The sequence below is a fragment of the Branchiostoma lanceolatum genome (assembly GCF_035083965.1).
Source record: "Branchiostoma lanceolatum isolate klBraLanc5 chromosome 18 unlocalized genomic scaffold, klBraLanc5.hap2 SUPER_18_unloc_1, whole genome shotgun sequence".
Taxonomy (NCBI): Eukaryota; Metazoa; Chordata; class Leptocardii; order Amphioxiformes; family Branchiostomatidae; genus Branchiostoma; species Branchiostoma lanceolatum.
The window spans coordinates 252626-267671 of record NW_027100643.1 but is presented as its reverse complement, the minus strand read 5'-3'; the positions used below and the strand labels follow the sequence as shown (position 1 = coordinate 267671).

Here is a 15046-nt window from a genome sequence, read left to right as displayed (position 1 = left end):
TACACAAAAATATCAGAAACACCTGTTGATTGGACACAAACTTTATCTAATTCAAACATTTTGAAACTCCTGAATGACACAAAGAAAGATCTTGAAATCTTATTACAATCTAAAAAGTTCACTGTTTGATGGTATAGTTTGGAGAAATTTGTAGTCAAAATGTTGGCACTAAAAGCAAACAACATGAACACTTTAGAAGTCAAATGTGACAATGAGATATTTTCTTAACAAATATATACTTTCTGCACACTTCGTTCACAGAGCTGTTTTCAAGAGGACAGGGACAAGTTACAATATAAGAAGGATGAATATATCGGTGCAAACTTTTTAGTTCAACAGGTGTTGATAGATAATGTTGCTTTCATTTAGCAGTTTTTTCTGAGGATGGGGGCATTTTTCCGTGAAACTTCCTTTTCAAAATTTCTCAATACTGTATCCTTCTGCTTTCATTTTTACTTTCCCCCTTGTCCTATCATGGTTTTTCCTGGCACTTGGATGTACAGTACATTTCCCAAGGTAACATTGGCAGAAATGCACTTCAGCTAAATTACAGTAGGTGGCGTGTCAGGCAAGTGTAACCAAACTAAATCTCTATTTTGCACACTTTTGGGGGCTTGATTTTTTTTACCTGCTAGACAAGCACATCAAAAAGCTCACTTCAAGACCCATAATGTATTTTCACATCTAAGTGCCACTCTTTTGTACTTAAACGTTACCCTGATTAGAACAGGCAGGTTATGTTTTATAGAACGTCTTTGATTAGAATGATATTTGACATGAGAAATTGAAACCAGATTAAATAAAAAACCATGCATCATATCTGGGCAGCCATATCTGGAGCCTAATTCTGATAATTTTTTCCCTTCGAGCTTAGACATGCTGTATTATAAAGGACAACACATAATGACATAGAAAAAAATTATTTCTCAGAAGTCCGACGGGGATAAAAGCAGTAAGCGCTTTGAGCGAATGGTGCAGTGTTATTTGCAAGGTTTTCCTGGCAGTACAGACTGCTAAATATGATATTTATAAAGTAGATCTATAATATTTGTCGTCTTGCAAATTATTGGGAATCATGTTTCGGGGTGGTATGGGGGCCGGGGAGATGAGTTTTTCCGTAAACAATGTCGAAATAGTGCTTCTATTACGCATATAACACGCGTCTAGGTCTTATGTATGGACTTCAAAGTCTCCATACACATCTTATTTATTAATAAATGTAGCAAATCAGCAACTTGAGTTTAGGAAAAGACGACAAACCTGGCATTTTCGTGGTGCAAGTGTCTCGCAAACTTCACAGTGCGGCAGCCATCTTTGTTACCATGGAGACGTTATGTAAACAAACGCTCGTTTCCTTAGTCTTTCGATGTTACGCCATCGCATTTGCTGTTTCTATTACAAATTAATGAAATTTCTATAAGCAGCAATTCCTTTTAAAGACATAATTCATGAAATAATCGTGTCTAATTGTTTCCAAGGGAATTATACGTTAAAAGCCCTGGGAACGAGAGGACAACAGTCCTGCGCACGAACCGGGCGACTTTGGACCGTTCCATTTTCAACCGCGGGGGATTAGCTAAGATGGTAGAGCGCTCACTTAGCATGCGAGAGGTACTGGGATCGATAAAAGACAAAATAAATAGCACTTCCTTTGTTTTTACGGTCTTTTCGCTCATTTTCTTCTAGGTTTCAAGTAAATGCACAGCTTAGGTTTCTCAAATGTTTATCTTATTTTTCTACAATGAACTCCTTGCACCACAAAACGTTTGATATAGGAAGGAACTCCTGAAAAATAATCGAAGTCAGACATAGACAAAGTGTGTCTCTAAAATGTCATAATATGAATTGAAAAATAATCACAATTGCCTCACCAATGCATTGGGAAAAAAACCAAACCAAACATCTGCTTGAAGCTTATGGTTAATGATTAAAGCGACCTTTGGCACAGTCTTCAACACATGATAAATCACAATAAGCGCGCGTGACGCCCATGTGACACTCCCACCTTGACTCAGACGGTACAAAACAACGCGGCAAGCTTCTGTTAGAGTTGCATGTTCTTTCTTAAGACTACGACAGGATGGATCAACCAGCAACGGTACTTTGTCTGGCTGTATTTCTGCTAGTTTTGAGTGCCGGAAGTGGCCACCTGTGCGTTATCGAGCCTCGGCAGCGGGGAGACTTCGACATCTCAAAAGTACGTAACGTAACGTTACATGTAACGGTTAATATAACTCCATTATCATTAATCCGCCAGGTTTAATAAATCCGCCACTTTGAAAAACAGTGGGTTTGAGAGATCTCTAATGCAGTACCCCCATGTATGCACAGTTTAGATAGACAGGAGTGCATAATAATGGAGGACGTTGGGTTAGAGATTTGTTTGGACGTATATTTTTAGGGTGGCGGAATTATGTACCCTGGTAGAATTATGTTAGTAGATGTTACAAGCGGGTGTATCATGCGAGCTTGTTTTGTGCAATTTGTGGGTATTTTGTGGCATATTCTGCGTCTCTCTTCAATGACGATGATGCCCTTCTTTGTAGAGGCAATTTGAGCAGAAACAAGTGCATCATTTGTAGCAGTAGTGAGACGTTGAAACGTAGAGAAGGTCACTGACCGCTGCGCATGTGACAGGGTCATTGTCCTGGCTAGTAATAAGTAGTCTCTACTAGGCTCTACCAGCCTCCGCGGGTCGCTGGGAAACTAGTACAAATTGGCCAAATAGAGTTAATTGTATGAAGGGAGTCGGCTGCGAATGAAACCTTCCATGGCCAAAGTCCCCCGGCAAATGTTCTCCCTATAGCCGGCGCGGTTAGTCTGGTAGAGACGTAGCAGACTAACTACGCTGGCTAAAGTAAAGGGACAATAGATTTGCCAGGGGAGTTTGAGATTACCAGAAGAGTAGAACCAAGTTAACTTCCAAGCAGTGAAGAAAATGACTGATGATATAACAGTATGGAGAGCGTTCATAGCCTAAAGACGGCAGGGTGAGAAGGTGAGAAGAAGTTTGGCCCGACCATAGGGCAGCATTTGCCCGCGGACTGACTCCCCTGGCCAATCATTCAGGACAATAACGACGAAAACAATCTAAGAATCAGTGTCCTAATTGAGTGATCAACCCATTTTTCTGTTGTTGTTTTTTCGGGTGTTTATTCGTCCATTTGTTTGCTTATTCATCCAGTTATTGTCATATATATTTTTCTGTTTTTATCATTTTTTGTCGATATCTTGTCGTTATTCTATATCGTTATCATATTCTATATATTGCCTTGCTATATCATTTATCGATTATGATTATTTTTATTAGTATAGCGTATAGGAGGAGGACCTAGCATGAGCTATATACGCCTTTTTCCATCCTCCTGCACCTGTTTTTATCTATTATCTATCGTATTATGTATTTTCTTGTTGTGAAAATAAATAAATAAAAAAGATTTGTTTGTTTATTTGTTTGTTTGTTTGTTTGTTTGTTTGTTTGTTAGTCCGGCAGCCACACGTGTTTCCGGCACGGCCCCCCATGCGGCGGTGAGGCGGCGAGCCCTCCCGCCCGGACCTACCTGAGCAGCACGGCGGTCACACTGCTCTGGCAGCAGAACTACAACCACTACACGGTCGGCTATCCAGGTCTGACCCTTTTCAACCCCTTCTTATAACCTCAGCACTTCAGCACTGCATGTGAATGATGGCTTTTTTTCAGACCGGGTACTGAGAAGTAAAAATTTACGTTGAAACGTGGTGAATACGTCTAAGCAAAGAATTATTTACAAATTGGGGACCTTAGAACATATTGCATCATGACTGCAAATGCGCACTTGGAACTACGAGATGGCTCATGACAGTATACTCCCCACCATATCATCATGATACTTTGCATACTACTACACGGTCGGCTATCCAGGTCTGCGACTTTTCAACTTCTTCTTACAACCTCCATTAACATTAACCCGCCGGGTTACATAAATCCGTCACTTTAAAAAAAAACAGTGGGTTTGAGAGATCTCTAGTGAAGCACACCTTCAAGTATACACAGTTAAGTTATATAGGAGTGCCATATACTGGGGGACGTTTGATTGGAGATCTGTTTTGGAGGTATCTTTTCAGGGTGGCGGAATTATGTACCCTGGTGAATTATGTTAGCAGATGTTATACCCCTTTTCCACTTGATGGGAAGCGTTGAGTGACAAAAATTGGATTGCTTTGGTAAAAAGTTTCAAAACTTATAAAATACACTTTTCATATGTTATGAAGATAATCCTGAAATTTATAAGCATGTTTTATCATTAGATTCGTTTGAACTACAAAAACTGCAAATGAGTATTTGGTCGTTCAGAGGTCGCCGCCTCAGTGGGAAGAATAATCCTGCCATGGTTAAGAGTCCTGACCCAGAAATTTGAACTTTCATATGTTATGAAGATAATCATGAAATTTCGAGTTGTCCTGTTTACAAACAGACAGACAAACTAATAAGGATAAATTCAATTCAAAGGTAAAACAGATATTAGTAGAGTAAATTGTCCTGTTACTTAGGTAATGTTGCCATCAATCAAAGAATACCCCCCCTCCAGGATACATGGACGTGGCCTGGTCTGACGTCACGGATATGAAGACCTTCCACCTGTTGGCCGTCATCGGCGACCTGAATGAGCATGCGCAGGACAACCAGCGCAACTACTCCATCCCTGTGGTAAGGGCGAAACAATGAAGGGATTGATAGAACGGAAAGTAAACAAATTTGGTCCAAGAATCTTCTATCACAAGATGAGTTAGCAAACAAAAAAATAAAAAAGAGGAGCGCGCCGCTATAAATACTTAGGAAACTTATTTTACATTTCCCATTATAATGTAGAATGTCTGCGTTTACTCGCAACTGCTTTTCTCACACGCAAAATAAAGAAATGACGAAACAAAATGGACAGAAATGTATTGCAGCTGAATGGAAGGCACTTCAGCACTGAATTCGAATGATGGCATTTTCACACACCGTACTCAGAAGTAAACAAACATCCACGTTGAAACGTTGCAAGCACATCTAAGCAAAGAATCGGATACAAATTCGGGGCCTTTGGCCTTATGGTCTAGGCGATTGGTGCAAAATGCAATGGGACTGTGCAAACGCATTTCAATGAACAGTGAAATGGCATACTTTCAGATGTATGTACTTTTTTTTCAAACTATTTACAAGTTATGGACCTTGAGTTTTGAAATTTGACCTTAGACCACGATGCATAATGACAGCACATACTGTGCGCAGTTTGAACTGTTAGATGGCTTGCTTACTTTGAATAATAGATGTAAGAGTACATTTTGTTTTAGTTTTTTTCTGTCTCCCTTCTAGGTGATGCCAAACGTACACTGCTCCCATTGCGTGCTGAGATTCAGGTACAACTCTCACAAACCCGGCGAACAGATCTTCTACCAGTGCTCCGACATCGCCATCAAGAACTTAACCGACCATACCCCCTCTAAAGAACTCAACCCTCTCCCCGTAAAAGCTCCTACCGTTCCCAAACCCGCCCCCAACCCCACCACCATGCCAGGTAGCACGAGGCTTTACGGCTTCTCCTACTCAGAACTAGACCCGTTGCAGTGTGAGTTTGTGTCTGTGGACACCGTTACTGGGGCGGTCTACTCCGTCAAGACGTTCGACTTCGGCGTCGGGTCCGGCTACCGCCCGGAGATTATGGGGACCAGGAGGAACAGCCACGCGGGTAGGGGGACGACACCGTTCGGAAGAGGCATCGGCAACAGGCGGGACGTCAAGGGGCAACGTCAGGAACAGGGCAACCGCTTCATAATGGACCAGATGTTGGGGTATAGCGAGGAGAGTAAGTTGATGTTTACGATGAAACACGGGAATGACAGCAGTTTAGATGCGACGGCCGACACGCTTCTGATTATCGAGGTAAGTCACTGTGCTTTTAAAAACGCCATTGGATCTGTATTCCTTTATAAGTCTCCGACATATCAATTTCTTCATGGTCAGTCCGTAAAAATGGAAGTTGGCCATTTTCCTGACAGTTAGAGGTTCTTTTGCACTTGAGGTCACAATTTACAAGTTATAGATACAAATAGGATGGGTTAGCTAGATCCAAGATGGCGGACATAATTTACGTCATCTCACGCCATCGTCACGTGACTGCAAACGTCCTATCATTCCAGGCACCAACAGGGGACGCTATGGAGAAGGCAGTGGACCCCAAAGCACTGATGTCGCCCATCGTCGCCATGACAACGAACGGCCAAGGCTCCATGCTGACATTTAACATGGACATGGTGCGAGATAAACCAGGTACTACAGACACTGTACATTGTCTGACTAAGATTTCTAAAATTGTGCGATTATGTCCTGTAAATATCTTAGATCACTTTATGTACCACTGTATATTCCTCTGTATTTTGTACTCACCATTCACCAGAGTTGTGCAAAATTTCTCTCCTTCATTTTCCATCATAGGTACCTTTACCCTTACCTAAAAGTTTTGTATATTCAGTATACATTTCATAATATGTTTGCTTGTAACAGTTAATTGTTACCCTGCTAGTTGTCTGTATATTTTCATCGAAAAAATGGTTTCCTTTCGATTTTAGGTACCTTTACCTTCAGAGTTTGTATATTCACAAGTTTCTACATTACATAATACATTTGCTTGCCAAAAGATTGATTGATAAAAATTGTCTCCATTGATATCTTAGGTACCTTCACGTTCAGAGTCGGTCTGTTGAACCAGGACGGCTCGTATCAGGAGCTGTTCTCGGACCCGAGCAAGACCGAGGACCTGTACATAAACTACCTCTGGGCCACCGCAGACACACAGAAAAACATCTTCTACGTTCTGATGGGAAATGAGAACGCACCTGACACGCTGGACGCCAGGATTTACACCTTTGATCTCAATATGTGAGAGGGGTCTATGTTACTTTATCACTAGGTATTCTCAAAGCAGAGAGTAGGCCCCGGCTTGTTTTTGACGTGTTTTTATGCGTTTCTGGTACACACGAAGAAAAGCTGACAAAATGGAAACCCCCATTTTACATCATATATGTTTTTGTACAACCCTGCCCTTTGTCCATTTGTTCTGTTTATAGGAAGCCGGCAAAGATGTCGTACGCCCAGCTTGACGTGGATAACTACACCATCTCCTCTATCCACTACTACAAGAAGACAGGTATGCAATAATGGACCGTTCCAACCAAAAACCATAAGCCCAGCCCCCTGTTCTATTCCGAACATCTCGGTCAATAACAGCGCGAGTTGGGCAAAGATGGCCGTCGATGCTAGGCTTTCAATGACGCCGACTCACTTCAGTTTAGCTCTTTTTGGCTCTGATCCCCTTTCAGAGCAAAGGCCGATTTTTGACCAAGAAAATTGCGGATGTCGATCGCAGTGTCCTAATTGGAGATTCTCATTGGTCAAATGACCAAGTTCGAATGTTCGACTGGAACGGTCCATTGACAAATATTAGATCTCATTCAAAATCACTGATTTGGCCATAAGAGAGTGGGTTAGTCATGTGATAGTCAATTTGTTATGATTATATATATTGTATAAATTGTAAAATTTAACCGAGTAGCGTTAGTTGCTTTAGTGTTGCTAGGGGATCGGTCCATCGTTTCATCTTGAACAGGATGAGCTTCGTCGAAATATTCCCGGTGGTTTGTGAAGGTGCCAGACTGATAGCTACATTGTATAGTCCTCCGCTATGAGATATCATTCATTTGTTCCCTGTTTTTGTTTTTGTTGTTATTTTCTTATTCAAAGAAACATCAAAGAATACAAATTAATGGACGAAGACAAAGTGACGGCGGACTCAAGTTGTACACAACTTATATTCTCACCGCCACTCGTACCTTGTAGAAAATAGACTATTTGACAAGACATTCAAAACACGTGTACAACTGTGAATAGCATTTGAACAAATACATAGTTTAAACGTAAGTCCGAAATCCCCTCCCAGAAAAAAAAAGCCAAAAGGACTCATATTCCTTAAGTATACCTAATACTGTAATTCATGTTTCTTTCACTGTAACTTTATGTTCACTGTTTTCTTACCGTGAAAAACCTGTTATCATCATTTATGATTCCTTCACACATTAGTTCTGTAAATCACGTGTCGCCACCGTGAAGTTAAAGTTAAGTGAAAATGTCCATTTTCCTTTCACCGTGAAATTTTGCTACCGTGAAGATGAAGTGAATTAAAGTATTCCCTGGCTTGTTCCCTTGCAGGCCAGCTCGTTGCCATATCTCCCGGGCTGTTCTTGGACCGGCAGGTGACGTACACTCTGGTGACTGTGGACCCCAAACTGGGCCTCATCAAGCCGCTCTGGGTCATTGCTGTGCCTGGTACGTACGCTACATAGTGGCCTGCATGTCCCTATTCCGTAATGCACAGACCTGCTCAAGCCATTCTATATTAGATTAGATTAGAGTAGAGTAGAGTAGAGTAGAGTAGAGTAGAGTAGAGTAGAGTAGAGTAGAGTAGAGTAGAGTAGAGTAGAGTAGAGTAGAGTAGAGTAGAGTAGAGTAGAGTAGAGTCGTACAACCATGGATGAAGATCTCTTCCCGTAAGTCATGGTCATAGTCAAAGCTATCTCAAAATCTGTCCCCTATTAGATTAGCAGCAAACTGGCCAATGTGTTCGTATTAGCAATGTAGGCTCCGCCGCTGAGGTGTTGCCAAAATCATTTAAGTGTCGTTTTTTTCCCCATTCAGACCGGTACCAATCTTACTACGGTGGTGACGTCATCACCCTGGACCAGCAGAATGGCGTTCTATACCACGTGCTCCGTCTGGTGGATCCACCCAACGCTGATGTCATAGCAACGGTTGCCTTGGAAACACAAAAAGTCACAGTCTCCAACCCCACCAACCTTCGTCATTTGCATAACCTCTCATTTCTTCCATACATTAGCAACTAGAAGTAAGTGACGCGGATAATCTGTGGCATGTCCGGACATGTTTGGGCAGCTTTCATCTCCTGTTTACGAACGAACGAAGGAGGGCTTTGAAGTCAGCAGAAGGTCTTTTGATATTAATAGTGATTGTTATATCAGAGGTCGACGACTCGAAAAGCAAAGTTTGTAAAAGTAAACTTCGAACATGAGAATTTTATAGATGGTGGTTTAAAGTGAGTGGTGTGATCTACGATTACCAAGAAATGATAGTGCTCATTACATTCTGGTAACAACAATACAAGAACAACAAATACTGTAAAATTATATCAATTATATTGGATAGAGACAACGTTATTGCACCGACATTTAAACACAAAAGATGCAAACAGATCTAATTCTAACACTTCTTGTTAACCACGAAGCTAAAAACCGAATACAAAACGAATGGCCCGTAGAGGCACGTACATGTACTTATATACCCCATGCATTTGTGGCAAGTTTCGTTTTCAATGGACAAATAAATAAATAAAACAAGAAAGTACGAACGGGTGCACTTTGTAATTCCAACAAACACAACATCAATACTTTCCAGCCTTCCTTGTTGCCATGCTGAAAAAGTTGAATAATCATGATTTTTAACTTATCTACAGACAAATAGTACAAAGCAATGCCAATAAGAAGCATATGCTTTTATAGCCCTTATGTTTTGTATTGAATTTCAATGAACAAATAAACAAACATGTAGAAACACCAATATTTGTGTATTTCCAACATGCACAATATTAGAACTCGAATCCAGTATCCCACTTTTGCCATGCTGAAAAAGTTGATATTCATCAGTCTTTATATAATAGCTTAGCTAGACTAATACAGCTTGGTGAAAATTACAAAATGGTTGCTGATGTTTTCTATTCATGCGGGAATGATTGACTCCTGATAACCTGTTGTAATTGCGACGCTAAGCAATCTGTGGCATGTCCGGACATGTTTGGGCAGCTTTCATCTCCTGTTTACGAACGAACGAAGGAGGGCTTTGAAATCAGCAGAAGGTCTTTTGATATTAATAGTGATTTTTATATCAGAGGTCGACGACTCGAAAACAAACTTTGTCAATGTAATGTTCGAGCATGTTGGAGAATTATGTTGAAGGTTTTTAAAAGAGAAGATAAACGATTTATGGATAATTAGGTAAAGTGGAATAACAAACGAGACACTCAGAGACGGCAGACTTCACCCCCTTCTTGCATTTCAGAAGAGTGGATGGAAGCAAACATGGCTCACCTCTGCATTGCCAGTGTTGTTTTGAGACGCATCCATTTTAGATCCTGCGGGTAACCTTTATGAAATTATGTTAATGAACACATCTGAAACTTAATGCTTTTGTCTACGATATCGGATTTTCGTGGGTTCATTACAAAGCCGCGTATTGTAAATCTTATTCTAACAACATTTGCTGCATTTGGCAAAATTATGTAAAAACAAAGACTGACGTACAGACACGCACACACACAGGGCAACAGCAAAAAATCAATAAGCCACAAACAACACGTCATATTTCCGGATGAAGGTGGGAGAATGGCGGGAAAGGTGAGAAGATTGTCTTTAGCCTCATTCGCAGACTTTTAGGAGTACCGGCATTTATCTTTTAGGGGAGCGCTGATTCGCAATTTTTATCATCGGCCACGTTCTCTAATACTGGGGGAGGTGGCTTCCGCGCGGCTAGACCCCATGCGAATAAGCTAGCACCCCCCACCCCCGATAATTATGGCCAACCTTCCTGGAAGTCTGCGAAGGAGGCTAATCTTGATGCCAATTGGTCCATTTTTGATGACAAAAGTACTCGTCCAGAAAAGCAATATGTCCAAACAAGGAAACGACATTAAGACAGGGAAGGCACAAGGAATGGATATTCTGTTGAATAAAGATTATTAGCAGCAGTTCCTTCATACAGATCAAGCTTAAAGTTGAAAAACACTGAATATAGGACAATACAACCAAGTTGATAGGTGGTGCTGTGAGACCGTCTGTTGTCACATTCAACCTTTTCAGTGTTTACCAGATATGTGATTCTGGAGGGGTTTTTTCGAACGTTGCTTGAAGAAACAAGTTTGTCAACGTTTCGTTTACAAGTCGAAAGAAGTTGTGCAATGCCTTGTGCGCTTTTTGGCTATGCTGACAAATAGACAGAATGCATGCATACAAAGCAGAAAAAAACAAATTTGACTAGCAATGTAATTGACAAAACACACAAGAAAGACCACATAAATTTGTAACTGTAAATTCATTTCATATCCAGAACACTTTTCTCTCCCGCACTTTCTTCTTGTCACGCCATACCTACCTACTGTAATGTATCTGTGCTTTATCAAATAAGATAAGAACTAGAAAGGTATCATTTGCAAGCAAACACATAATGTTTACCTTCACATGGTCCAGCTTAACAAACTACTGCTCTGTTTATTCTTACTCAGGCGCATTCATATATAAACTGACCAGCCCCTCCAGCTCTGTCCTGCCACTAACTACATTACGAAATCTAACACCGCAGGATGTCTGCTAATTTACCAGTAACCATGGTGACAGACGTCTGGTTTAGGTCACTGACCCGATTTGTTTTGAGAAGAAGAGGAAGAAGAAGAAAAAAACAGCAAAAACAATATGTCTCCCATCCGTGTAGATAGACAAGGGTATGATGGCGTGCATAATAAAAGTTTTGTTTTGTTTTTATTGTCATCAATTAGGCATTGGAAGCAGTCTGCCCAAGGCAGGGGTAGAAGGGCTTCACTACAAGCTCGACTTTGCCCATCACGTGGCGACGATCGAGAACACGCTCAACAACTGCAAATAAACAAAAACAAACGTTTCAGTTCAAAACACACCAATGCTTAATGGGCAACGACATGCAGTTAAGATAGCAATTTCGAACCAAGATGACAATTATTGCACGTACTAAATGACTAAGATCAAACAAAAGAAAACATTTGACCTTTGTAATTCTGGAACGAGACCAACGCGGTCCTCTTGTCCTCATCAACTTTGACCTCTATGACGCCGCCTCCTCCACTCCGCCGCTGCTTGTTGAAGTAGGTGAACAGTGATTGGTTGTTGGCGTGTGGCGGGAGATTGTGGACTTCTACGCAGTCGCAGACCAGCACTTTCTCGGTCGTTACCTTTGAACCAAAGAACTTTGTGCGGTGGATAGCTCTCAGTTTTCCGTCAAGGTCTGTGAATATAAAGTCACCAAAATTACAGATTTGGCCTTGTCTATTTGCAACAGATGTTTAAGTCTGAATAAAAATGGAATGGAATCGTAAGTACATGCAAGTTAATTTATGTTGATCTTTGTTAGAGCATCATACATAGTGTTGATTCAAAGTGAAGCATTAGCTAAGCCAACGTTTCTATGAGAATTTGAAAAAGTTAAAGCATATCTATATGAGGTGATGAAAATAATAGGTCACTGTTTCAATACATGTGTATATAATATTCAATTAGATCATTCTATTCTATCTTTAACAATAGAGATGCACTTAGCAGAGGAGGACTTGCATATTCCAATAATGCACCGCGGCACCAAACATATCACCGGTCGGGATATGAGATGCAAGGGAAGTCTTACCGGATATGACGTCAGAACATTCCACCATCACAGTTCCCTGTCGACTTCCGTACACAATGGAGCGGGGCTTTACGTCAGTAATGCCAAGGGTCGTAAGATTCAAACACAGCTCATCTTCTGTGACGTGTTTGGGGACTCCTTTCAGAACGATTCGGGACGGGTCCCACGGGCGGTTGGGGACGCCCTGTGGTGACGTCACGGGCTGAGCATGCGCGCCGCAGGATTCCACTAGCGAGTGCAAGAGAATGGCAAAAATCAACGATGATGTTATGCGTAGTTCTCACTACTCTACAGAGGTGTTTACATCATGAATGATACGAGCAAGTAACTTGTTGCGCATGATGGTATTTTTCAGTTTAGAGCCTAACATCTAATCATAAACAGATTGGGATAAAAACTTCGGACATACCATTGATAGCTGTACCGGAATCATAACCAATAAGTATCTAACTACAGGGGGAGAAAGAGACAGACAGAAAGATAGAGATAGAGACAGAGACAGACAGGCAGACCGACTGACACAGAGACAGGCAGAGAGAGAGAGAGAGGGACAGACAGAGAAGAGACACAGAGAGAAAAAGAGAGAGATAGAGGGAGACAGAGGCGGACAGAGAGTGAGAGATACAGAGAGAAACAGCACCGAATGATAACCGCATTGACGGAGGTAAAAAATCTCTAGTTTCTTAAAAAGACTTTTCTGCTGCATTCAGATTCCCTGGCTCTTATCGGATATAATTAAAAAAAGGTTGTCCATATAAACTACCAAAGCTAAACATGATCTTTCTGTTCCTCCAAGAGCTCTTTCCTTACTTGTTTCTCCCCACGCCTGGGTGGGTATGCTGCGTTGTTCCTCTGTGATCATTTCCTTCATCTTTTTAAAGAGCTGAAAAGTTGGCGACGCTCCGTAGTCCACGCTCTTTGCAGCCATGTCTTGGTCCTCCTCCGTCCTACACGACCTTGTACTTGAAGTCAGTTCGACTATCGAGTCTTCAACTTGCTTGAATGTTGCTGCAATCTCAGCGTCGGAACCGTGCGATAAAATGTTCGCGACGAACTCTCGGGTACTCTCAAGTCTGCACTTCGCCATCTCGATTTCTTGTCTCCTGGCAACGCTTGTTTTCTCGTTAAGAACAAACTCCTTCTGTATCGTTTCTTCGCATTGCTTTCCAAGCTTCTCTATCGCGCTGGTAAGACCGCTCACTTTTTTCTTCAGTTCCTGAAGACGCATGTCTTGCCTTTTCTCTAAATGCTTCAACTCAGAGTCCAGAGATTTCGATGTCTGCTCTAGCTCTGCGAGTTTCGTCTCGGCGGTGACTTGCAGGGCGCTCATGATCTCCCTTTGTTCGAGCGCCACGCTGTGGATGTCTCGAATCGCGTGTTCCGGTTTCGGGTGGTCCAACACCGTGCAGTTGTGACAAATAGCCTCTTGGCAAGTCTTGCAGTAAAACCTCATCTTCTCACCGGTATGTCTGTCACAAGTAGGCTCGTTCCTCGGGCTTTCCGCGGGGGAAATGTCGAACCTTCCCGACTGGAGATCAGCGAAACTGGCGACAACATGGCCCCGGAACACTTTGAGATCTCGGTGGATTTGGACGCACTTTTGACATAAGAAGTCCGCACAGTTGACACATCGCGAAGTAGCTGGGGCACCGCTGCTACAACTGTCGCACGGAATCTTCTCTGCCCCCTTCACGACCTTGTTGCGTGCTCCGACGGTGTCCACGAGATTTATGAGAAAGAAGTTGGTCTTCAAACCTCGTACGCCATCGCTTGGGAGGGGGGTCTCACGTCGGCATGTTGGACAGGGTAGCTTACTTCCTGCCTTCTTGCCGTATACTTTTAGACACTCCTCGCAGAATGAATGCAGACATTCCAAGCTCTTGGGTTGACGGAATGTCTCGAGACATATCTGGCATGCAAGGAAGTCGTCACTGATTTCCTTGATCAGAGCGGACGCCATGACTTCAGGAAGTGCGTTTGGAAAAGTATGACCGAAAGTTCAAAGGTCATAAACGTTAGTTGGTCTCCAACCAAAGTTTCGGGTGGCGCACGTAATTTTTTGTTCCAAAGGATTATGGGAAGGCAGAATACATAATTATGCGTCCACACTAATAGGTATGAAATTAAGAATTAGATTGATTTTGGAGCGTTTAAGCCATTCCTACCAGAATTTTGATCTTCGATATCAAACAAACGTTGAGTCACCCGATATGCAATTTCAAAATCAATTTCTTCTTTCTAGAGCTTGACTGACTGCCCACATTTTTCCATCCCAACTTCGACCTTTTCTTCATTTTCAAGAAAAAAATCTACGTCATCAATTCTTGAATACTGCAGCTATCATTTCATCTAATCACCCAACCATCCATGCATCCATCCACCCATCCATTCATTCACTCATTCATTCCTTCTTTCACTCAGTTTAAGTCAACATTCTTTGATATAAAAGACATATTGAAACGTTTTATTTTTAAATTTCAAATCTTACAAAGTGTAATTCCTCAGCAAATGGCAAATAAAATGACTAGCCTC

General features: G+C 41.8%; 2 protein-coding genes across 3 annotated transcripts; one reads left to right on the top strand and one right to left on the bottom strand.

Annotated features, from left to right (window-relative positions):
• Nucleotides 1-2076: 2076 nt before the first annotated feature.
• LOC136426130 (uncharacterized) lies at nucleotides 2077-8933 on the top strand. Of its 2 annotated transcripts, XM_066415021.1 has the most exons (9): nucleotides 2077-2197; nucleotides 3486-3627; nucleotides 4569-4687; nucleotides 5339-5905; nucleotides 6163-6292; nucleotides 6697-6901; nucleotides 7090-7169; nucleotides 8228-8344; nucleotides 8714-8933. In XM_066415021.1, the coding sequence occupies exons 1-9, from the start codon at nucleotides 2081-2083 to the stop codon at nucleotides 8917-8919; spliced, it is 1683 nt and encodes a 560-aa protein (XP_066271118.1). In that variant the 5' UTR covers nucleotides 2077-2080; the 3' UTR covers nucleotides 8920-8933. The 2 variants fall into 2 exon arrangements, with proteins under 2 accessions (XP_066271118.1, XP_066271119.1); XM_066415022.1 differs by lacking the exons at nucleotides 2077-2197; nucleotides 3486-3627 and adding an exon at nucleotides 3863-3901.
• A 2669-nt stretch (nucleotides 8934-11602) lies between these two features.
• Nucleotides 11603-14537, bottom strand: LOC136426123 (E3 ubiquitin-protein ligase TRIM56-like). Its single transcript, XM_066415012.1, has 4 exons — nucleotides 13325-14537; nucleotides 12515-12742; nucleotides 11882-12118; nucleotides 11603-11733 (listed from the first exon to the last, which is right to left on the bottom strand). Exons 1-4 carry the CDS (start codon nucleotides 14472-14474, stop codon nucleotides 11633-11635), a joined length of 1716 nt encoding a protein of 571 aa, XP_066271109.1. The 5' UTR covers nucleotides 14475-14537; the 3' UTR covers nucleotides 11603-11632.
• Nucleotides 14538-15046: the final 509 nt, after the last annotated feature.